The 23,654-nt window shown below is 40.7% G+C and overlaps 1 protein-coding gene across 6 annotated transcripts; it reads right to left on the bottom strand.

Annotated features, from left to right (window-relative positions):
- Window positions 1–963: 963 nt before the first annotated feature.
- NSUN3 (NOP2/Sun RNA methyltransferase 3) lies at window positions 964–22,995 on the bottom strand. 6 transcript variants are annotated; one of them, XM_049824489.1, is made up of 7 exons: window positions 22,876–22,986; window positions 21,861–22,094; window positions 21,527–21,636; window positions 19,572–19,915; window positions 17,920–18,074; window positions 17,283–17,404; window positions 964–1,644 (listed from the first exon to the last, which is right to left on the bottom strand). In XM_049824489.1, the coding sequence occupies exons 2-7, from the start codon at window positions 21,873–21,875 to the stop codon at window positions 1,383–1,385; spliced, it is 1,008 nt and encodes a 335-aa protein (XP_049680446.1). In that variant the 5' UTR covers window positions 21,876–22,094; window positions 22,876–22,986; the 3' UTR covers window positions 964–1,382. The 6 variants fall into 6 exon arrangements, with proteins under 6 accessions (XP_049680446.1, XP_049680445.1, XP_049680448.1 ...); XM_049824488.1 differs by lacking the exon at window positions 22,876–22,986 and adding an exon at window positions 22,573–22,789; XM_049824491.1 differs by lacking the exon at window positions 22,876–22,986 and adding an exon at window positions 22,583–22,789 and having other exon boundaries at window positions 21,861–22,019.
- Between the last annotated feature and the right edge of the window lie 659 nt (window positions 22,996–23,654).

Below are 23,654 nucleotides of genomic sequence, written 5' to 3'. Positions count from 1 at the left end.
TATACACAGACAGACGTACACAGTCTCACACACACAATTTCCACATGAACAACTCACCTACCAGAAAAAAACCTGTTCTTTAAAACACTATTCCTTAAAAACAATTATTCTAAGTTTCAATCAAGGAAGGGACCCCTCTTTGCTTGGAAAGGGATGCAAGGGCTCCATTCTGCTTCAAGACAAGCCTTTGACCTAATATATACACCGTTAAATGATCCACTCAAGCATAATTCAAGCACTGCTGGGTCAGAAGTTTTTACAGGTTTTTATAGGAAGGCAGTTTGCCTGTGCATACGCATGAACATGTGCACACGCATGAACATGTGCACATATGTCTAGATATTTATCCATAGCATCGTGTAGCAGAACTGAGGGAACCTCTAAACAACATCAGTACTCACTGGGACTCTCTTTCCTTACACACCACAGATATGACATCATGAATTCACATAACATTTCCTAACTCGGTGGATAAGCCACTTCTCCAGAATGTGTGTTGCTCATCATGACTGTAATTATGTAACAAAACTCTGAATACTGTACTATTACAGCAATTATTAATCATTATGCTTCTGTTTCATATATGTGCTCTAGAGACTGCTGGATATACTGCATTATGCCACAAACTAAACTTAAAAAAAACAAAAAAAAAGCTAAACCAAAGCTAAACACATCTAAATCTACTGTTTTAAGGACATCTCAACATAATTTACTCTTTGAATTTATATTTTTGTAAGCTCAAAAATATAAAACAAGAAAAAGCTGGTGTCGATATAGCTGCTGACCTTTGCGACTGTAAACAAAAGACAGTTTTTAACCAGTAAACAACTTAGAAAATGAAACCTGTTTTGCCAGTGGTTGGAATAGTCAGCGCTTAAGATGACAAACTCTGCATACAAATCAGTTCTTACAGGAAAACAGATTTCTAGACGTGTTTGAGAGAGAATGCAGGATTTCCATGCCTTCAGACCATTGAAACAATTTATTTTAAAATATACTGTATTAAAATCAAATTAGTAATTAAAAGCAAACAAAAAACCCCCAGTGCAAAAACCCAAAACGGTGCAAAACCCCACCACATTAGGCCTCTATTCTAGGATACAAATCCATTCCATTTAAGAGCATCATCTTAAAAATAATACAAAGCTCCCTCAACTTCATAAGGACTTCACAGAGGCCCATTAGTCCACATTAGAAGACACATTCAGTATTTTAAGCTAAATTAAGTGTCTAGCTTCCTTTTTATTAGGCAGCAACCAATACAAAACTGCAATGCTTTAAATTCAGTTGCCTTGGACATGTTCCTGTACACATACTATACTCGAAATAACTATTAATTTTTCACACATCCCTTATAAAAAACTAACAGGCATCAGATGGGACTACATTTTCTTTAATTTAGCTACATACATTGGACCCCATGCTCTCCCTTTCTCTGGGAGAACCAGAAGTTCATGCTGTTGCGTACCACTGAGAAAAGTGAATTCCTGAGAAACAGCTCTGGCCATTTCACTTATGTCTACAGGCATTACATTACTGCAGGAGTTTAGAATGAGATTTATTACATCGCTGTTTTCTGCCCTTGAGAGAGTGCACGTAGAATAGACCAATGATCCGCCAGGACGCAGTGCTTTAATAGCAGACCTGCAAATAATGAGAAAAAAAAAATTCAACAGAAGTGACATACTGGGGGTGGAGAACATGTAAAGACTTACAAATAGGTATAAATAAATATGAGAAAAATAACATTATGAAAATGTCTTAACAGTATATAATTGACAGTTCAGGAAACTACCTGCAACACATTTTTGCTTTCTCATTTATTAATGTATTCTCAGTTAACTGAAGGTATTTTTTATACAATGGTGACAAGTAGAAAGCAGCATCCATTCAGAGTTGCAGAATATACTTCAAACATTTATATGCGCAGCACAACTGTGAAAATGCTGCAACTCTGCATACAAAATGGGTTACACCACATCAAAAGTGCTAGTTAGATATTGAGCTAGCTGCTTGTGTGAACAAATATCAGAATGTACAGTTGCAGTAATAGCCTGAATTAATTACTGGGCTGTAATTTTACAAACATTGGTGCAAATTCTGCAACTTAATTAGCAGGTAAGAGGACTCGGGGGTTTCACTGAGACACTGCATTTCAACCAGATTTCCTAAGGAAATATGACTTATAGGAACATATTGTCTGTTTATGTGCCCTTCCCCTATTAACCTGCTGACAAATTTTAACTAAACAAAGGCAAAATAGCGGCTTAGGATTTCAAGTACCCTGAAAGCTTATGACTACTGGTGAACAGAGGTTCTTTTTCACATCCCTGCTGAAACTGACTTTAAACAGACTGTTCACTTTCCATTAAACCAGATCTGCAAGGTTCTTTTTCAGACAGACAAAATATAACCTATGAGAGTACAGAAATGAGATATGCAATCCACATTCACCTACTGCAAATTAAAAGAGTAAGGAGAAAAATCCCAAATCTTGCACCACAGAAGAGCAATCTGGTACCACCACATAACTGAAAGAGGAAGCTACACTAAAGGTTCATTTGCTATTAAAATTCTCTCTTAAAATAACCCCTTTTAATCATACACTTTGTAGCCTTCAAGGACATAATGGCTCAAAGACTGAGTTGTAAGCTAGTATTCAAACAGATCACCTCACTGCTTCTGGAAAACACATGCCACTGGGTTGAAGCAAATACCACATTAAATTAAAATACAATTGTTCCCTAAACAAAACTTCTTTTGTTTACAAACAAGAGAATCTCAACAGGTGAATGCTGTTACTCAGCTTGCGAATGTCAGAAAGACAACAAGGTAGGTGCTCAGGACCACAGGTGTGTCACTGGGAATTTAGCAGGTGCACAAGGGCAGGGCAGATACTGGAAGCACAATGACACACAGTCATGCTGTATGGAAAGACACTGAATAATCTTAGATTGGTAGATATTACCGATAATACAGCATTGACCCAAAATAAAAACATCTTCAATGAAAAATAAAAAGAAGAAAAAAAAGAAAAAAACACCGTATCTTCAAACTAGACGAGGTGAGAAGCCCCCAAATGCAGCCCTGATTCTGAGCCCAGATAAACAAACATAATGCCATTGAAACAGCAATTCCTCCAGAGACAAGCTGAGGACTTGCTAAGGGTGATATCTGAAAAAAACCAAACAGCTGAGAAAGGAAAGAAGAAAATACAAGGGGAAAAAGGCAAGTCCTTTTAACAGGATTGGGCCTTTTCAGGAAAAGAATCAATAAAGAAAAGCCTCATCACAAGCAGCATCAAAGCAGATCACAGGTCAAAGCTACTCTGAAAGTCCTGTCCAAAATAATAAGGAAACATCAGGACAAATGACTGTTTCAGACAGAGATAATACAACTCTGTTCACCTTCCCTGGTGAAAACTTCTGTGTATTATACCCAGTCTGTTTCTCTGGGGAGTGTACACATTATCTTGCTCAGTTCTTCTGTGAGTCTTGGTTACGTTCATCAGCAAGCCAAGTACATATTTTACTGGAGTCTATAGTACTCCAATTTTAGTTAGTGTAATATAAAAGAACAAAGCTCTATCAACTGATGATGCTCAGAGAAAAATCAGTGTTTAATGCCTTTGTTGTATCAGTCTTCAGTAAAAAGATGGAGATTGAGCAGATGGCTAGCACATTTAGCCTAAGTGAGTGAGCAGTTCAAGTTCAGCCTGTTATAGGTAAAGAACAGGTTAGAGAGTACTTAAGCAGTCTGAATACTTTCAATTTAACTGGGCCTAATGGACTCATTCTAGAATAATTCCAAAATTAGCTAAAGCTATCACAAAACTGCAAGCTTATCTCAGACCTCTGAGTAGCTTTTGAGAGTCTGCAAAAATGTTTAAGAATGTTTTAGACACAGGTTGATATAGGACGATGTTTACAATGTCACCTTGAGACAGTAAAACAGAGCAGTTGTCATCCTAACGTCCCTGCCAGATCTTATTTTCTAAAATTCTGCAGTTACCAGCATACGTTTGAATTGCCTAGCTCCAGATATTCATCATTCCTCCCCTCCGCATTCCAACACACATATACTCCTTTGCAGACCACAAAAGCACCAGTACTGAACCAGAGGCTCTAAGCTGTCTCCACTGTCTCTCCAGCTACTTTCCTTGCCTGCAGCTGTCCTCCTGTGGCTGCTGTCCATTTAAAAGGGCAGGGCTTATGCTGCTGCTCTCTGGCCTGTCTGAGCAACTGCAGTGCGCCCACATGTATGGAAGGTAACTATTGTAAAGCAGAGCAGGAATGTACAACCTTCCCTTCTCAGTAACAAGTCAGCAAGAGAATCGCACACTGATCCCCTGTCTCCTTGGCCTCATACCAGTTCTGGAAAACATAAAAGCATTTTTTTTTTCTCCATGTAATAGTTGCTTGCTTTCTAGCTTTCACATCAGAGCTCAAAGAGAACAGGGCTGAAGTCTAAATGGGCTCTCAAAGTTGAGCAGATCTTCACAGTATTATTAGAAACCACCTACTTTACTGATCTTCATAGAATTTCCCCCTACAGCTACATGTTTTCCATGCATACAGGAATGCTGAGCCATGAGAGGACAGCTAGTTGGCTTGAAAATGTTTTTGCATGACAATCAAGATGTACTTTTAGCATACCTGATAACGTTACACATAGAAGCAGATAATGACAACTACTTTCCTACCTATAAGACAGACACTACATGAACATTTTAATAAGTAAGAAGATATTTTTACCACGTAAAAGTGGAAAAGGTAAAAGGTATAGGTATATACCAAAAAAGTAGGCTTACACAGTTAAAAGCTTGGGCACTTCCTAAGTGTCCTTTTCTTACCATATATTAAGTAACAACCATTCAAGACAATACTTTCAATGGCACCATGCTTCTACAACTGAGTCACTGGGGCAGTGATTCAGAGGAAAAAGCAGCACAGGCTTCTGAATGAAATCCTGAAAATCTCACATCAACCCCCCCATAACTCTAAGCTTCCTTAGCTTGGGAATCTTCACTGGCCCATGACCCAAAAAGGTCAGGCTGCTCAGTGCAGTTATCTTTATTCTGAACCTAAGTCACGAATTAAAATATCTAAGGAGGATTACTTTACGCTACAAGGTTAATCAATGTATCTATCCATCTTGTCAAGTTCAGCAACAGTTGTTTCAGTGGCTGTGTTCAAAGTCAACCGACCGCCATCCCTGATTAAGCCGTGCTTGGCTTTTGATAAACCTGCACTGAGCTGCAAAATTCAAAGTGAAGAAGTGCTGGGCTCAAAGTCACAGGGTGATACTGTGCTGGGCTAAGCAGATTCAGGGAGTTTGGTCTCCTCGTCATCAGCATGACAGAGAATTCATTCATATGAGAATTTGTTCAAATAAATTTAAGAAACTAGTCTTCCTCTATAATCAATGGAGGGAAACAAGCTTATCCAAGGGATAGGCAGGAGGTGGAGCATAATTTATAGACATCTAGCAGAACCCACCACTGCTACTATGACTCCACTATCTAAGAATGTAAGATTCCTCTTACATTAGGCATCTTAATTATCCCCCAAATCTTTACTTAAAGCTCGACTCTTAGGTGAAGGAATATGGTACCTGTTATAAGGTACTTTGTAACTTCCAAAACCAGGGTCCAGATGTAGAATGATTAAAAAGGATGCTAGCGCAAAAGACTCTAAAATATTTTTTCACCTTCCCCTTATTAAAGTATGTTGTTTAAAAATAAAACACGTTACTTAAAGGTAATTAATCTGCAGTTATTTTTCTCTTAGTGGTACAGATGACCTTCAGGTTTATTAAAGAACTAAAACTTTCAGTTTAAATGTAGAGCTAGTTATAATTAATTTCATAATTTTAAATTCAGGTATATACATTTACCATAATGGATTTTACAAATTACAGGCACTAATACTGCAAAGTTTCAAGCTTCATATGGAGAAACATAAGAACACACAGTAAAAGCACAGGAAACTTTTCCTGGAGCCTCATGACTTGCTCACCTTTCCCTATAACCATTTTTGCTTTCATAACATGACAACACCTTAGTGCTAGCAAGGTCCTTTGGTCTCTCATCTCAGTGGAGGTAGGGGATGGAGATCCATGCTGCAGCAAAGACACAAGGGTTATTCATGTTAGAAACCACGGAAGCATCTGAGAATGGTCATGTAGGAATTAGGGCTTGCTCCCCCAAAACGTTGGCGGGATCAACAGCCCGACTGAAGTGCATCTACACCAATGCACGCAGCATGGGCAACAAACAGGAGGAGCTGGAAGCCATTGTGCAGCAGAAAAACTATGATATAGTTGCCATCACGTAAACACGGTGGGATGACTTGCACAACTGGAGTGCTGCAATGGATAGCTATAAACTCTTCAGAAGGGATAGGCAAGGAAGGAGAGGCAGTAGGGTAGCCCTGTATGTTAGGGAGTGTTATGATTGTCTAGAGCTTAATGATGGTGACAACAGGGTTGAGTGTTTATGGGTAAGAATCGGGGGGGAAGACCAACAAGGCAGATATAATGGTGGGAGTCTGCTATAGACCTCCCAACCAGGACGAAGAGGCAGGTGAAATATTCTGTAAGCAGCTGGGAGAAACTCACAATCCCTAGCCCTTGTTCTCGTGGGGGACTTCAACTTCCCAGATGTCTGCTGGAAATACAACACAGTAGAGAGGAAACAGTCTCGGAGGTTCCTGGAGTGTGTGGAAGATGACTTCCTGACACAGCTGGTGAGTGAGCCAGCTAGGGAAGGCGCCCCGCTGGACCCGTTGTTTGGGAACAGAGAAGGACTTGTGGGTGATGTGACGGCTGGAGGCCTCCTTGGTCATAGCGATCACGAAATGAAAGAGTTTTCGAGTCTTGGAGAAGTAAGGAGGGAGGTCAGCAGAACAGCTACCCTGGGCTTCTGGAGGGCAGACTTTGGCCTGCTTAGGAGCCTGGTTGACAGAGTCCCTTGGGAGGCAATCCTGAAGGGCAAAGGAGTCCAGGAAGGCTGGACATTCTTCAAGAAGGAAATCTTAAAGGCGCAGGAGCAGGCTGCCCCATGTGCCGAAAGATGAGCCAGTGGGGAAGAAGACTGGCCTGGCTAAACAGAGAGCTTTGGCTGGAACTTGGGAAAAAAGGAGAGTTTACGACCTTTGGAAGAAGTGGCAGGCAACTCAGGAGGGACTACAGGGATGTCGTAAGGTTATGCAAGGAGAAAATTAGAAGGGCCAAAGTCCAACTAGAGCTTAATCTGGCTACTGCTGTAAATGGCAATAAAAAATGTTTCTATAAATACGTTAGCAACAAGAGGAGGGCTAAGGAGAATCTCCATCCTTTATTGGATGCAGGGGTAAACACAGTGACAAAGGATGAGGAAAAGGCTGAGGTACTGAATGCCTTCTTTACCTCAGTCTTTAATAGTAAGACCAGTTGTTGTCCAGGTACCCAACCCCCTGCACTGGAAGACCGGGAGCAGAATGAAGCCCCCACAATCCAAGGGGAAATGATTAGTGACCTGCTACACCACTTAGACAGACATAGGTCTATGGGGCCAGATAGGGTACTGAGAGAGCTGGCAGAAGTTCTCACCAAGCCACTTCCCATCATTTACCAGCAGTCCTGGCTAATTGGGAGGTCCCAGTGGACTGGAAGTTAGCAAATGTGACGCCCATCTACAAGAAGGGCCAGAAGGAGGATCCAGGGAACTACAGGCCTGTCAGTCTGACCTCGGTGCTGGGGAAGGTTATGGAGCAGATCATCTTGAGTGTCATCATGCGGCACGTACAGGACAACCAGGTGATCAGGCCCAGTCAGCATGGGTTCATGAAAGGCAGGTCCTGCTTGACTAGATCTCCTTCTTTGACAAGGTGACCTGCTTAGTGGATGAGGGAAAGGCTGTGGATGTTGTCTGCCTAGACTGTAGTAAAGCCTTTGACACCGTTTCCCACAGTATTCTCCTGCAGAAACCGGCTGCTCGTGGCTTGGATGGGCGTATTCTTTGCTGGGTAAAAAACTGGCTGGATGGCCAGGCCCAAACAGTTGTGGTGAATGGAGTTAAATCCAGCTGCCAGCCAGTCACAACTGGTGTTGCCCAGGGCTCAGTACTGGGGCCAGTTCTGTTTAATATCTTTATCAATGACCTGGATGAAGGGATGGAGTGCACCCTCAGTAAGTTTGCAGATGACACCAAGTTGGGTGGGAGTGTGGATGCGCTTGAGGGAAGGAAGACGCTGCAGAGGGACAGGCTGGATCGATGGGCTAAGGCCAGCTGTATAAGGTTTAGCAAGGCCAGGTGCCAGGTCCTGCACTTGGGTCACAACAACCCCATGCAACGCTACAGGCTTGGGGAAGAGTGGCTGGAATGCTGCTCGGCAGAAAAGGACCTGGGGATGTTGGTCGACAGCTGGCTGAATATGAGTCGGCAGTGTGCCCAGATGCCCAAGAAGGCCAACGGCATCCTGGCTTGTCTAAGAAATAGTGTGGCCAAGCAGGACTAGGGAAGCAATCATCCCCCTGTGCTCTCAGCACCGATGAGGCCACAAATCAAATACTGGGTTCAGTTTTGGGCCCTTCACTACAAGAAAGATATTGAGGTGCTGGAGCATGTGCAAAGAAGGGCAATGAAGCTGGTGAGGGGTCTAGAGAACAAGTCTTATGAGGAGTAGCTGAGGGAGCTGGGGTTGTTTAGCCTGGAGAAAAGGAGGCCGAGGGGAGACCTTATTGGTCTCTACAGCTACCTGAAAGGAGATTGTAGTGACGTCGGTGTTGGTCTCTTCTCCCAAGTAACAAGCAATAGGACAAGAAGAAATGCCCTCAAGTTGTGCCAACGGAGGTTTAGATTGGATATTAGGAAAAATTTGTTCACTGAAAGGGTTGTCAAGCATTGGAACAGGCTGCCCAGGGAAGCGGTTGAGTCACCATCCCTGGAGGTCTTTAAAAGACGTGTAGATGTGGTGCTTGGGGACATGGTTTAGTGGTGGACTTGGCAGTGGTTGGTTAACAGTTGGACTTGATGATCTTAAAGGTCTTTTCCAACCTAAAGAATTCTATGATTCTACTTGTAATCAAGACCATAAAGAAGCAGCACCATTGTCAGCAGCTGGTATGTGTAACTTAAGTTTTTATGTTGCATGCTATCATACTACACTGCAGAAGTATGAGGTTACTGTTTTAGTACCATAAGATAGTCAACACATAGCAGAAAAGACTAAAATTGGTGAAATGCATGACAATCCATTAACATGCCCTATTTACCAGGAAAGGCCCGTATACAAAATCTCCAAGGTTCGTTCTTCCAGGAGATGATATAAAACAGTACACAAAAGTAGTAATTACTTTATAGAACTGCAAGTACTATCACACGTTTGTTACAAGACAACATACATGCTGAACTAAAGAAAAAAGTCAGCCCTTTTCTGGGGTTCTGAACACAGCTTTAGTATATATCAGCATATCACAGTTTAGGAGACTTTACTGATATCAAATAGTCCAAAATTTTAATGACATTTTCAAATCATCAATAGCTTTGAATTACAGGAGCTGAAAAACTGCAGGATAGAGTGAGATTCACTGGCATATAATTCTATAGAAATTTGCCTGATGTTTTTCCACACTTATTTTGAACTATAGACATCACTTTATAGCCACCAAATCCACACTTACATCTTTCCAGCACAGTAGCGCAAGACACCTCTGTAATCCAAACAAAAAGGGTGGTTGATGTCCATCCCATTCAGGAGGTACTCTAAAACAATTAACACACACAGTTTGCTCCCCTCCTCATTGTAAACAAGGTTTTAAGAAAAAGGAAAAAAAAAAAAAAAGAAAAAAGGAAAAAAGTATTAGCAATACTTCATATTTTTGCAGAGTGTCTTTGGATACAGGTTCAATGGCACATATAGTACTAAGGAAGTCAGAGGTATGAAAGATGCATTAGAGTAATCATCCTAACCCCCTTGTATTACAGGAGTACTGGATGAGATTTTTTAAAAGAAATAAATTATTTTAAAGCAGTTTAGTTTATTTCTCAAGATTTACTTTAAATCTAACAACGGAGGAGATGCTAACAATAAACTATGAAAAACAGAGCAGTATTATTATTTAATATCTCAGGGAAAAAAGACCACTCTAGAGCCACACAACAACTCTAAAGGGAAAAAACTCTTTCATGCAACTAAACATACTTAGCCAGAACCCAAAAAGAGGATTTTTCACACTTACAGAAAATTAAACATGATAGGCTGACATTTTGTTCATTCTAAAAGTCTTGGAGTCTCAAACATCCTTTTAAAAATAAGCAGACACTAAACATGTATTTCATACTACAGGTAGCACCTACATGTCCAGCCTATTCCTCCGGTGCTTGGGTTTATGTTGCATGCCATTGGAAGGGTCAGCATTAATTATGTTAATCATTCAACCACTTTCAGTATTAAAGTAAAAAGATTGCCTATATTTTAGGGCAATTTTAAAATAATACAACACTTCAACAGTGCCATCTTTTGGCAACTGGGATGTATTTCTGCTCAATATGCAAGATAATGTCTGATCAGAATAAAAACTATCATACCAACCCTTTTATAAGCTAGTCAAGAAACAAAGCATCTCAAGATGCGTTTGCTTTGATCCTCAATCCTATTCTTTTTATTGACTAAAGATATTACACATTTCTTTCTTCCTCTTACAACAGTCCAGATACATCATGGTAATATGGCCTGCATGCTAAAGGTTTTGCTTTTATTTCTCCAAACCAAGTCAAAAAAAAGGTAAGGAAATTCCTCCTGTGTCAAAATACCGATTTTTTTAATACTTTGTAATGGGCAGTGACAGAGGTGCATAGGAGACAGAAACACTAGTTTACGTATTCTCTCCATACCCCAAGCATGCACTCCCTCTGCTTCTCTCTAAGTAAGCTTTGCTATTGTGGAGAGAGACATTGCAGTTCAGTATTACACGGCAGCAAGATGAGAAACATGAAGTGAACTGCTTTTTTTAAGCATTAGGATTGGACTATAAATAAAAGCAGACATAGCCACCAAAAACCCCCACCCAAACAACCAAACACCACAAAATCAAAAAACCCACTCTGTTCTGCTCTAGCCAAAATTTGTCCCCAAAATTCTGATAAATAACATTTCTATAGCAAACAACTTTAAATTTTTCTAAAGCAAAGACCAAACCTTCAGTTTGACATTACTGAGCTTTCTCCTCTAATGCATGGTGACTTTTGAAATACTCATCCTGTTAACACAGGGCTACGAGATCTCCTTTGCAATACCAAAACTGCAGTGCCTTTGTAATGGTAATAGAGTGATTTATTTCCCATTCTCAGATTTAAGACCCACAAGCACCAACACAACACTCAATAATTTTGCTTCCACTCTCGACATTGCAGTTACCTTGCTCACTCACATGCTGGGTTTCCCCACACTCAGTTAACACTAACAGCAGGGCTGTTTCTAGCTGGCTATCCTCCAGCAGCCAGAGGTAGTCCACTGTAAGAAATCTACAATCCTTCTGTTGTTTCAGTCATCCCAGAATTACCTTCTTACCTTATACACTCTCAGAGGTCCATCCCTCTTCCCAACTTAAACTTATTATTTACCAGAAGAAAAAAATATATAGCCCACGCAGAACCTTCCCAGCTACAGAAGGGAGAACAGAAGAGAACATGGAGCCACAACAGGGGCCACAGCACTCACTCTTTGTGAGAAATTCAAACCAACCATGAGTCTAAAAAACTCAGTAAAATGACTCATACCTGCAGCAACATAACCAACAGTGTTTTGGGGAATGGCACAGCGCAAACATGCCACGTTTATGCATACACAATTAGAAAAAAAACCAAAGCCTCCTTGTCCAGTCACCAGCTATCTAACCATTTTCATCCTGAGGGACAAGGATGCACAGAGAGTGAACACGGTTTGCACAGCGAGACACCCTGGACAGCATGCCCAATTTGGAGCCTGGGCCCAGCAGTCTATATAAACTATTCAGCTTTTCCAGCATAGAAAGTGGTTAAAGAAGGAATCATCCACACAACCCATATAAGATTTGTTGGTCCAACACTTGCAATTCTAAAAAATTCCCAGTGGAGCTAACTGACTAAATGGTTATGGATAACAAGTGGATTAAATGGGCAGCTACAGAAAAGCAAAATTCCAGGGGAAGACCTGAAGAACAGTGTGATGAAGCAATCCTGAATGTGATTTTCTCCACTTTCCTATGTGCCTTTTTTCCCTTCTCCACAGAAAATGGCATCCACTTTACTACTTTCCTCAGCTCACTTCTCCTGCTCCAGTACCGCAGTTCAGAATTCCCTCGGTCACTCCAAAACACCCCTGAACTTCACCCAGGGAGCTCCTGTGCAGGAGTCCCACGCACACTGAAACAGAAATCTGTGACACAAGATGGCTGCTGTATTTCTGGAGGGACTCCCTTGTGTTTCTCCTTCCCTCATGACATTCAGCCCTGCCATCCTTTTAATGCCTGACACAAACTCAAATAACTTCTATGATGGTAAATTTTTTTAAAGGTTCAAGACACTGGCTCTCCTTGCTTTTGCAATGAACATTAAAGGCTGAGATTTTTTTCATCAGTAGCAAATCACAAGCAAAACTGAATCACTTTGCCTGGACAGGACAACTAGCTAAATGCAAGTATCTTCCTTTTTACTTCATCATTACACGTCCACGTGCTATAAAGGCTTTTGTCTTAAAGCAGAAATGGTACAGTGGTACAATATGCTAAATATATGATGGTATATTTACAAAAAAATCCAATTTTTGCCTTCACTCTACAACAACAAAAAAACCCCACAATTAAGAGCACACAATTCCTCTTCTAGGTACATGTGGAAGACTCCACATTTCAGTGAAAACAGAGGTGGCATTGAATGCGGGAAGAGGAATATCAGGATTTTTCCAGTAAATCACAGTATTTACTACACACTATGTGAAAAAGACTCTTTTTTCAACACATAAATCTATGACTATATGTATTCTGTGAAACAATGTCAGTAATTTTCATATACCAGGGAAAACAGAGCAGCTGGTAACTTAAGGTTTGTTATATTTGCATCCTATGTTTTCACCAAAAGTTTTACCATTTATTTTAAGATATATTTTCAAAGGTCTGGACTGGAGAAAATAAAGTGGGTCCTGTGGCATGTAGATTAGCCTTTAGAGACTTCGGTTGCCAACTCTACCTGATGACTTAAGGGAAAGAGTCAATCTCATTTTACTTCCCATGTGTGCAGACTGGTAAACCACCATACAAAGTGGCTGCATAATCAGTAGTCTCTGCTCTGAGACTAAAGCAACAAGACAAACACAGATCAAATGCTTTATGAAGCCGCTTGCACAACACCTGGTTACTTACATATGACAGTAACTGATGGTTTAATTACCCTTTAATTCAGAAAAATAGGTTCAGAATATTTGGGTTGAGGGTTGTTTTTTTTTATTTTTCCTTCCAGGTAGCATGTGCACAACCCTCCTACCTCCCAAACTATTCAACGAGAAAGAAAAAATAAACCCTCAAAACTTCTGGTAACCTTTTCATGAAAAAGATCAGTAATTTCAAATACCATGTTATGACTGATATCCAAAGCAAAATTTGTTTGTACAGAGGGACACATTCAGTTTTTTCTCACTATTGTGATCCACTTGCATAGGATTTGTAAGAGGAGATATGCATGTTATACAGAACCAGACACAGTTCCTTAAAAATCATATTTGTAAGCAAAACAGGGATTGAAACATCTCATTAGCTAGGAAGACTGAAGGGTTTTCTGGATTTCTCAAGCCAAGTTTAATGTTTCATCCTGAGTTCTGAAAAATGAGAATACATACACCTCGAAAGACATCAACTAGGAAAATGAGCATTTTGTACAGTTTATTTTGCCACCAGTAATCCAAAGCACACTTCAAACTTCTCATGCACCCTGAAATCCCACAAATCTCTTAACTTTCTGTGTGCACGTCTTAGGTATTCAAAACAGTCTTCCTTGTAGCTAACTACTAGGGAGAAAAAGAGGTGAAGAAGGAAAATCAGCCAATATGTATCTTCTAAAGTTAGTCTGAACTCCTGTGGACCAGAACTCTATTATACATCAATTACAGCTGTTTAATTACTTAGAGATGTTGTGTATAGAAGAGTTACACTAGTCTGAATGCCTTTACTGTGTTTTCTAAATTGCATCCTGTTGGAATTATTTTCAGCTGAACCCTAACACAGTTTCTTTCAGCTGCAGTAACTGGCCTAGGAATAATTACAACATCCGTAACAGTTTCACCACTAAGTTATTATGCACTTGAGCTTAATTCAAAATTTAATTTCTATCTGAGAACTGATAACATTGGAAAATTCACTTACAGGAACCACTGCATTTTGTGCTAGCATTCAGCATCAGGAAATGAACATTCCTTCCTTACTTTGCAATTTGTTTTCTGCATGAACACTCCAAATAATAACAAGATTTGCAGTGTGTTCTTGGATTATAGCACTCAGCAGGGATGCTTTGGTTTTGGTATTAACAATCATTACAATCTCAGTTTCCTTCAAATCAGTGGTGCCCTCACTGCTTATAAAATTTGCTGTTCAGCATTTATGCCACTTATTTACATTTCAGATTTTATTCAGGCTGAAGTAGGAAAATCGTTGCATCAATTTCAACTTCTTCCATATCTTCATTCTCTGAAGCCTCTATATACTTAATAAATTACACTGTATTGCAAAAAATACTTTTCTTTCCTTCACTTCCTCTCTGATGTCCCCAGCTTACGCCCAAGCAGATCTGCTAACAAAAAAACCCCACCCCAAACCCAACAAACCCACACCCAAAAAAGAAAAAAAAAAGTGCAAGATGACCAAACCCAGAAAAACAGATTACAAGATTACAGGCGAAGCGCTTCCTTAAGAAAGAGGGAATCTTTACATTTTGGGCTGAGTGTCACTTGATAGAAATTAAAATAGAACTCCCCGTTGCATTTCATCCTTCTCATTTGTGTGTTATCCTTATACTTAATACTACTGCTAAACCGAAATAATGCTTGGTCCTTATACTTTAAGCTTCATCTTCAAATCATATGTTACTACTTACACTACTTTCAAAAAAACTGCTGGGATCCAGCTTTATACTTGTTTTTGTTTTACAGATAGAGGAACCAAGGTGAGAGATGCCCACAAGCATAAAGCACTGGGTAATCTGAACAGATAAACCAGAGGTAGCTCTGCATGAACTGACTCACATAAAATGCAGTCTAGCTGGATTAATGCAGGTTCAGCCTTCCTGAATATTACTGGAAGTATCAGAGATGGGATTCAAACTCAATTTTTCATTTATAATTATGCACTCTAGCCATAAAACAAAGGCTTGAATAGGGTAGCATCCCATAATTTTAGTTTTGCCAAACTTCTAATGCACTTGCATGAATCATTTAGCCTTTCCTGGTCTCATTTTATCATTTCCTTTTTCCCCTTCACACAGGATCCAAGATGTCTTTAGTATTGGATATTAATTCTAAAATGATCAGATAAAAGGAACAATAAAAATACAGTGGACAGCTATACCATTTACTAAGTATACGTCAAATATTTTACCCAATAACACTTGCAATCTCTAACTCTTGAACCTAACCACTTATTTCATATGCTCCAAAATCTTGTAAAAGACAAAAATTCCAGCGCACATAACAATAGATCGGCCAATCTACAGAACTACTCACACCTATGTTGAGCAATGAAATTGAAATTACCATCCTTTTACTTCCATTTACAAATCAAAACTATTTTGTCTTTACAAATCCAATTCTTATTGCTGTTGCTATAATAAAGTATACTTTCAACAGAAACAAAGTTCTCTTCTTGATTTAGGAATAATTCAATTAAATCTGATTTGGGCTGACAGGAACGTCTCCTTTTTTAAAAACAAGGTTCCTGCTGTCATGAGTTCTCCACTTCAGGATTACAATCTGGAGTGATTTATGCAAATGCTCAAAATTTCTCTGCATGATATATGCTTTCTTTTGGTAGGGGTTCACAAATTGGATTTTATATGTCAAATATTGAAAAGGAAAAACTGAAACAGGTCAGTGTTTTAAATGTGATTGATTTCTTCAAAGGAAATCGGTGACATGATGCATTACTGCAATAAGATACTCATATTTCTGTTATAAATCATAGGCTTCTGCTAGGCCTTTTTCAACTGAAGTCATGCAAAAGTATCTTGAACTGCTGCAATGGGAACTTTCCATAAAAACTTTCTTTTTTATAATATGTTATTTTTCCCTCAATTTGCTCTGACAGATGGACTTCAGATGGGACTGTTACTTTGCAAAACCCACTCAAGTCTAGAAGATATTATTGGTAAATCACATTCTTTTCTTTTTTTTCCCCAGTGAGAAAAAAACTGTGGAGTTTGAGATGCTTCACAAATGCTAGCTTATGGCTGGTATCATCAAAAGTGTAATACATGACAACCTTGATGTGGATTATTGGGTGGATGTTCTTGAAAAATAAACAATCCTCTCTCCTGCACTGAACCCCACATCCTTTTACTTTTTTACCCAATCATGATCAGTAGTCTTTCTATGCTACAAATAGTCAAATGGGTATTAAATTCAAGCAGCATGTAAGAATGTGCAATAGTGGACTCAATCTCTTCACATAAACGGCCCAGAAAGCAAATTCTGGAGCAGCATTAACTAGTGACCTAAGTGACATTTGGTAACCAGTCCTGACTTACAGCTCAGTTATCAAAAAGACTGTAATGAAGAACTGGAAAGGGTAATTCTGTGAAAGAACAACAACAACAACAAAAGGAGTTTGGGGAAGAATGCCCAGCTTGACAGGTTTATAGACTACCTTCAGAGACAGTTAAAATAAAACTATTAAAAATTATATGTGTGTGTTTGCTTCAGCTGAGGAATATATCTGAAACTGTTTTAGCTGTGTCCACCGAAAATATTTTTATATGGTACCAGACTGTTCTGTGTCATCTGAATGGACATGTATGTGAATAAGCGAGTTACGAGGACTGTACAGCAGTATGGTAGTAAAGGACCTAGGCCTCGCTGCTTATATTACCCCATACAAACTTCCATGTTCACATTAACCTAGATCAACTGTTTATTCTAAACAGCATTGCAACAACATAGTCTTCACATTCTTTTCACATGGTGAAACCTGGTTTTGGTTATTAAACATGACAAATCTTGCCCCCATGTCACTTTTATTAATTATGAAAAGCTCCTTTAACAGTTTTCCTTTGCACTTCTCACCTTAGCAGCTGGAATTGTAGAGATGGTAACTCCTTCCTTTGCATTAGCCTAAGCATAGCTTGCTGAATATCAGAAGAGAATAGCCAACTTCTGTCATTTGAACAAGGAGCATCAACCAGTACCTACACAATAAATAAGAGCAAATAAGACAATTCACTATAAGGATACTCATTTTCTGAACACTGGGCCAAAACTCTACTCAACTTTTGCAAATACTTAGAGCATCCTTTTTATTTTCCATTTTAGGTGCAGAAATTATCTACTTACTATTTTGAGATGGTTTTATGGAGTTATCGGGGGTGGGGAGATAAGAAATTACTGCTCCAAAAGCACCCTCTACCTGATTAGCTCTCCCTCGTTCCCTCCCCTTCCTAATTACACATTATGCAAAGAACACTGCTGCAAGGTCTTCAGAATTCTCTACCAAGGCTAAATGGGCAACATCATCTAACACATGAATAAATGCATAACAGTCTTCATAAAGTGATTCCTGAGGCTCTGCAAATCCTGTACATGACCTTGGTTCCCCTTGATTTTTGTGGGGGCCAGAAAAAAAAGAAAATTTAAAAAAGAGAGACATAGGAAGAAAAAGTAGCAGAATGCAGAAATATAATTTTCTAATAAGTAATAATGTTACCTTTTCATATAATTCAGGCTTAAGATCTCCGATCTGTCTACCATCCAGTTTAGAGACTGTTATTACATTAATCAAAGGATATGGGATGAAGGATTCTATCGTCTGTTTCAACCATCTTGACCTCAAGTCATCATATTCGTTACAGTGAAACTGACCTTAGAAAATTTAAAAAAATGAAGTAAACACCCAAAAATAAGTCTTTATGGTTTTTTCTGTTTCTTTTTTTTTTTTCTTTTTTTTTACAAATATAAGGAGCTACACTGATTTCAGAAGTTCTACTGTTTTGCCACGACTGTCATAGAGTTTACACCTCATGTGCTTATGTTATTGCACATTTTATAACACTGCTGAATTTTTATAAACCTGAGTAAATTTCAACATGCTCCTACAGAGCAATCCATAAATATTTACTAGCAAATATTTACTGTAGCAATAGACTTCCACAGTAAAACAAACTTTAAACATGATCCATATCCAAAGACCAGTGCTAAGTGAGTGCCTTTCTGGGCTCCTTGAGCCACTGTCTAAATGAAGTACCTGCTCCTTATAAATTAATTAACTGCCTTTTAAATAAATAAAACATCAGTTTTGCATATCCTAAGCTGAGCAGTCCAACCCATTACTTATTTGAAATTTAAGCTGTGTTTTAACATAAGGGGTTGGTTGCACTTACTTTTATAGCAATGTAGCCAGAGTAGTTACCCCTTCAGAAGAAACACTGCTGTTGCTTGTACCCAGACCAGAAACACAGCACAATAGCTTTTCTCTCTTAGTCCTGTTTTCTGATTTAATAAAATTTTTATTTTCATGCTTCCACGGGTTGTCCTACACCATGTTTGCCACACACAATATGGTACATCTTTGCATTCACCGAGGCATATAAAGAATCAACTTCCTTACATCTTTCTTTCTCAGCAACAATTTGGTATCTTCAGAAACAGCCATGGGATATAAGTGTTTTTTTTCAAACTTTTTGAAAGGACAATCCACATTTAATTTACCTCACTGGTATCATTCCTTTAGAAGAGGGAAGGGAGAACTAGCTGTAATCAACAGGTGCAGCTGGTTATAGTAATGGTCTCATCAGCAAGAACATAAGGTGCTGTGAACATTTTAAGACAACTACTACCCAAGCTAACATATAAACTTGGAAACAGCAATCACAGCTTGCTTTAACTCCCCGGCCTGGAAGAACTGAGCTGCTGCTTGCTGTTGCTTTCTAAACACTGTGATTATCTTAGTGCCCTTCTGCAATATCTAGGTGGATTGAGACACAGAGCTTATTAAATACTGATATAGACCAATTCCTCACCATGAGCTTTCTCCCTCTGCCTAGATCTTGCACATTTAATTTGTTATACTCCATTTTACATCAGTACACTTAAATTTACTTATACTATTCGCATAGCTACTCCACTTTTGTCTGTCAGTCTGCAGTAACCTATATTTAAATAACTACTGCATTTTTCATCCTCTAAGCTTCATAAAAAAATCTTACTAAACAGCAAGAAACTACTTAGAATATAAATATAAATTGTTGTTTGGTGTGGTTTTTTGCCCCCAACCCAAATCTTTTACAGAACACAGGCACAACTGAAATAGTCCAGGCACAGAGCCAGGGATCAGCTTCTAAAAGCACCTCAATACATTACCTGGATAGGCACACTGCAGTATAGCTATTGATTTACCCCCTGGGGCAGCACAGAGATCCAAAACATCTTCCCCATCTTTCACTTCTAACGCCAGCACTGGCAGCAGCGAAGCAGCATTCAGGAGATAATACTCTTTCAGTTTACCAGCCTGGTGCTTTTGTGCAGGGAATCTCCCAGGAGTTCTCCTGATGTAACACTTCAGCAATGCGGGAAGATAGGGCAAAGGTCCTTGAAAGGCAGGGTGATATCCCTTCACACCCAAGGTGTTCTCCAGTTCAGAGGACTGGCTGAACTTGTTAAGCAGGATGGCGTACTGCCAGCACAATGGGTATGTGAGTACATCTCTAGATTGAAAAAAAGAAAAGCTATTTAATAACTTGGCAAATAAAATGATCCTTCCATAGTGTAGGAAGCCTTTTCTTACATAAGAGTAACAACCTCACCATTGGATGATTCTGGTACAATCAAAAAAGGAATCATTTTGATTAGATACGATTAAGAAAAGTATGCAGGAAAATAATTTTAATTTCAAGCCACCGTTTTCTCCAATTATTGCATTTAAAACACTAACTTCTTCTAAAACAAGATGTTCCCTATTTTCCCTAATTATTTAACAAATTACTGTAGAAGTTATAAATCATGAAGCATAATGGTCTTTCTGACTATAAAGTACTTCCCTAGGGACAAAGAACAACTGTAATATTAGTTGTAAATATCACAACATAAAGAATCACATTGGCTTTGCAATGGTTATTCCAGCCAACACCATAAAATACAGTTTTTACAAGCATTCTTTTCTAAATTTTGTTTTATGTTCTGCAAACATTGAGCCAGAAAAACTTAAACCAATAAGATATGCCTGGAGATAGTAAAAAAGCAGTGCTTATATGGTAAGAACACGCTTGCTCATATTTCAGTTCACTTTTTCAGACCATTCTTACATGGAATCCCCCCATTTTCTCTTTAAACTTCTCTCACTATTTTTTCATTTAGCCTCACAAAGTACTTCTCAGGCATATTCACTGCCTAGAAGAGAAATACGCATTGATCCAACCTAAAAGAGTTTTAAAGTTAACCCACTTAAACTAATGCTATACATCTATGCTTTTTTTAATTTTTCTTTTTATTTTTATTTTTTTTTTAACAATGGAGACACTTATTTTAAACTACTTTTTAATCCAAACAGGCTAAGCCAAAGAGGTCACTCAGATGAATCACAGAGTTTATAATACTCTGAACATATAAGATGCTTTTTCCCTTCAAAGTAATGTGGCACTGATCCTGGGAGCACTCCTCATGCACTTTAGGTCTAAGTCAACTGATTTTGTTCAAATCCCGGTTGAAAAGTATATAAGCTAAGCAGTGAACTTGTCCAGAAGGGCTCTTCTGCTGGCTTTCCTATGAGCAACAACCACCAGCTAGCAAGGAAGGAAAGATGTCTTCTCTCAATATCACAGCCAGTTCTTTAGCGGCTGTGTAATCAAGGCCCAAATTAAGTGATAGTCTTTTCTGTACATGTTGCTAATATTCAATTTCTTCTGATGAAAGAAATCAGCGGATGTCCTCTCTTCTAACATCTTTGTCCCAGTCTCTCAAGATACGATAAAGCTGTAGGAAAAAACCCCAAATCCTAACAGCAGCTGTTAAGTATAAAGGGATGCTTTTTGGACCACATTTTTACAAAACAGTCAACAAAGACATAAGATGGCAGTCCTCTTGCAGTGCATATACATACAGAAGAACAGAACCTTCATCACATCCAAAATACTTAAGTCAATGAAAATAAAAAATTCCAAGTTTTAGTCTTCTGTTACTTATTGCTTTTACGATAGTTCTACACTGAAAACAAACTGAACCAGTTGTTACAGTCCATGACTGTTTTCAAAGTTATTTCATGAAGCACTTAAAAAATAGCAGAACCTCTCCTCTGCCTCCCCCAGTTCCCCAAAACAGACCTGACACTGGTCCATGTATGTCCCAGTTCCGTTGTGTACTGCTTCTCAAAATGATCCAAAACAACTTGACAAATCTGCTTTTGAGGTTTCCCTTTTGTTTTATTTTCCACCTTCAGAAAGAGAAGGAAAAAAGAAAAGCAGTAAAGACAAACAAATGAAACCTTCCCTAGCTCTCATTAGAATTATTAAAAGAACATTTTATCAATTTAAATCAACTTAGTAACAGTGATACTAGGACGCTCAAACATCAAGGTTACATCACACATGCGATCAAGACGTAACAGAAATTTCAGAGAACAAACTAGTTAAGCTGGCGTACTCTCTCTGTCCCTACCTGCGAAGAGGTCATTGGAAGCTTGCTGATAATACTCCTCCATATCCACTATGCTAATAATACAGTGGTTCCTGGGACTCTAATACACCGGGAGCAAAATAAGCAAGGCGTGATTTTGATCCTGCACTACGATCACCTCCGCCAAGATGTACCCATGTGCTTAAGTAAAAGAAAGAAATTCATTGGAACCATTGTGGAAGTCAGCTGGAGTTGAGCCACAAAGCACCGCAATAACTAATTTATTCCAGGAATAAGGAAAAGAAGAAAAAAAAATCGGCTATGCTTTTGTTTGTTTGGTTTTTTTTTAACCTATGAAAGTGTTGTGTTTTATTTGGGGAGGAGGGGGAAGAACTTTTAGTTTCCAAGCAAACTCGTGCTACTCAGAAGGAAAACCCCGAAGACAAGCGCTAGGTTTTGGCGGACCTCCCCCGCCCAGGACAGGCAGCAGCCCTCCCCTGCCCTCCGACCACCCGTCCCCCTGCCTCCCCTTACCGCCAAGCACCGCTCCCCTCCCGACGGCAACCCCCGGCAGAAAGCAGACCCCGACGGGGCCACCAAGCTGCCGCCGCCTCCCACCGCAGCGGTGCCGTTGCGGCTCCGGTTCCCCCCGGGCTGCGCGGCCTCACGGCGGGCCAAGGGGGCCAAGGACGCGCAGGCTGCTCGCAGCTGGGACGAGGTGGGGGTGTGTGTGGGGGGGGTGTGTGTCACAAACCGGGTCTCACCGTTACGGAGCGGGACCCCGGCGCCGCTCACCGAGGCCCTACCGAGCTCTTCCTCGCAGCTACCCGGAGCGATAAACCACCCCTTTTCGACCCGAGAAGCCCCGCTCTCGCCCCTCCGCCCCGCCCGCAGGCGGCCGCCCTCGGGCGGAGGAGAAGAGAGGAGAGGAGGAAAATGGCCGCCGCCCTCGGCGCCGGCGGAGGGGAGTACTCCCGGGCCGCGCCGGAAGGCGCCGAGCGCCAGCCCGCTCCGCTTCCGGCTGCCGAGCCCCAGCCGCCCCGCGCCCCCGCCTCACCTGCTCCGAGGCCCGGGCGGCCGATCGCCGCGGCAGGAGGGCGGCCCCGGGGCGGGGGAGCGGCGGCGGCGGCGGCAGCAGCCGGGCCACCGCCCGCGGCAGCCGCATGGCCGGTGTCGGGAGCGGGGCGGCGGGAGCGGGGCGGCCCCTGGCGGCCGAGGGGGGCGTCCCGTGGGGTGGGCTGAGGTGGTTTGGGTGGTTTCTTTGATTTTGGGCTTCGTTGTGGTCTTCTTTTTTACCGTGGGAGGCTGTACTGTCTGTCCTCCAGTCTCCTCTGCCTCTCCAGGGGATAAACCAGGACTAGGCAGCAACTGGACCCTCCGTTAATCAATTTACAACCCTGACGCTCATCCCAGGGCCCGCTCCAGGTGCTGCCGCCATCCACGCCACCACCGCCAGACCGAACGGCTTTTCACCAGTCCTTAACGCCTGGCTGGTCCTGGCTTATGCAGACATTGCAGCTGCTACTCAGCTGCTCAACAGCCTCCTCTAAACCACACTGGAAATCAGCTCTAGCATAACCTGCAGCTACTGGGGAAAAAAAAAAAAAAAAAAAAAAAAGGATAGAAACTTATGACTTATTCACACAAATGTCATACACACGTTTTCAGGTAACCCATTCTCTGGGAACGGTAACGAGGAGAACCACCAGACACCAGTCTGCCAGCTGTAACTGTTTTAGGAGCGCTCCAGTCCGAGGCTGCCAACAAGCTCGGGCAGTTCCTCCTTTGATCGCTTCGTCTGAACAGAACCACCGAGACCTGCAAGCTCCTCCTGTG

This window comes from Accipiter gentilis, chromosome 21 (genome assembly GCF_929443795.1).
Source record: "Accipiter gentilis chromosome 21, bAccGen1.1, whole genome shotgun sequence".
NCBI classification, from domain to species: Eukaryota; Metazoa; Chordata; class Aves; order Accipitriformes; family Accipitridae; genus Astur; species Astur gentilis.
This window is presented reverse-complemented; position numbering and strand designations above follow the sequence as displayed.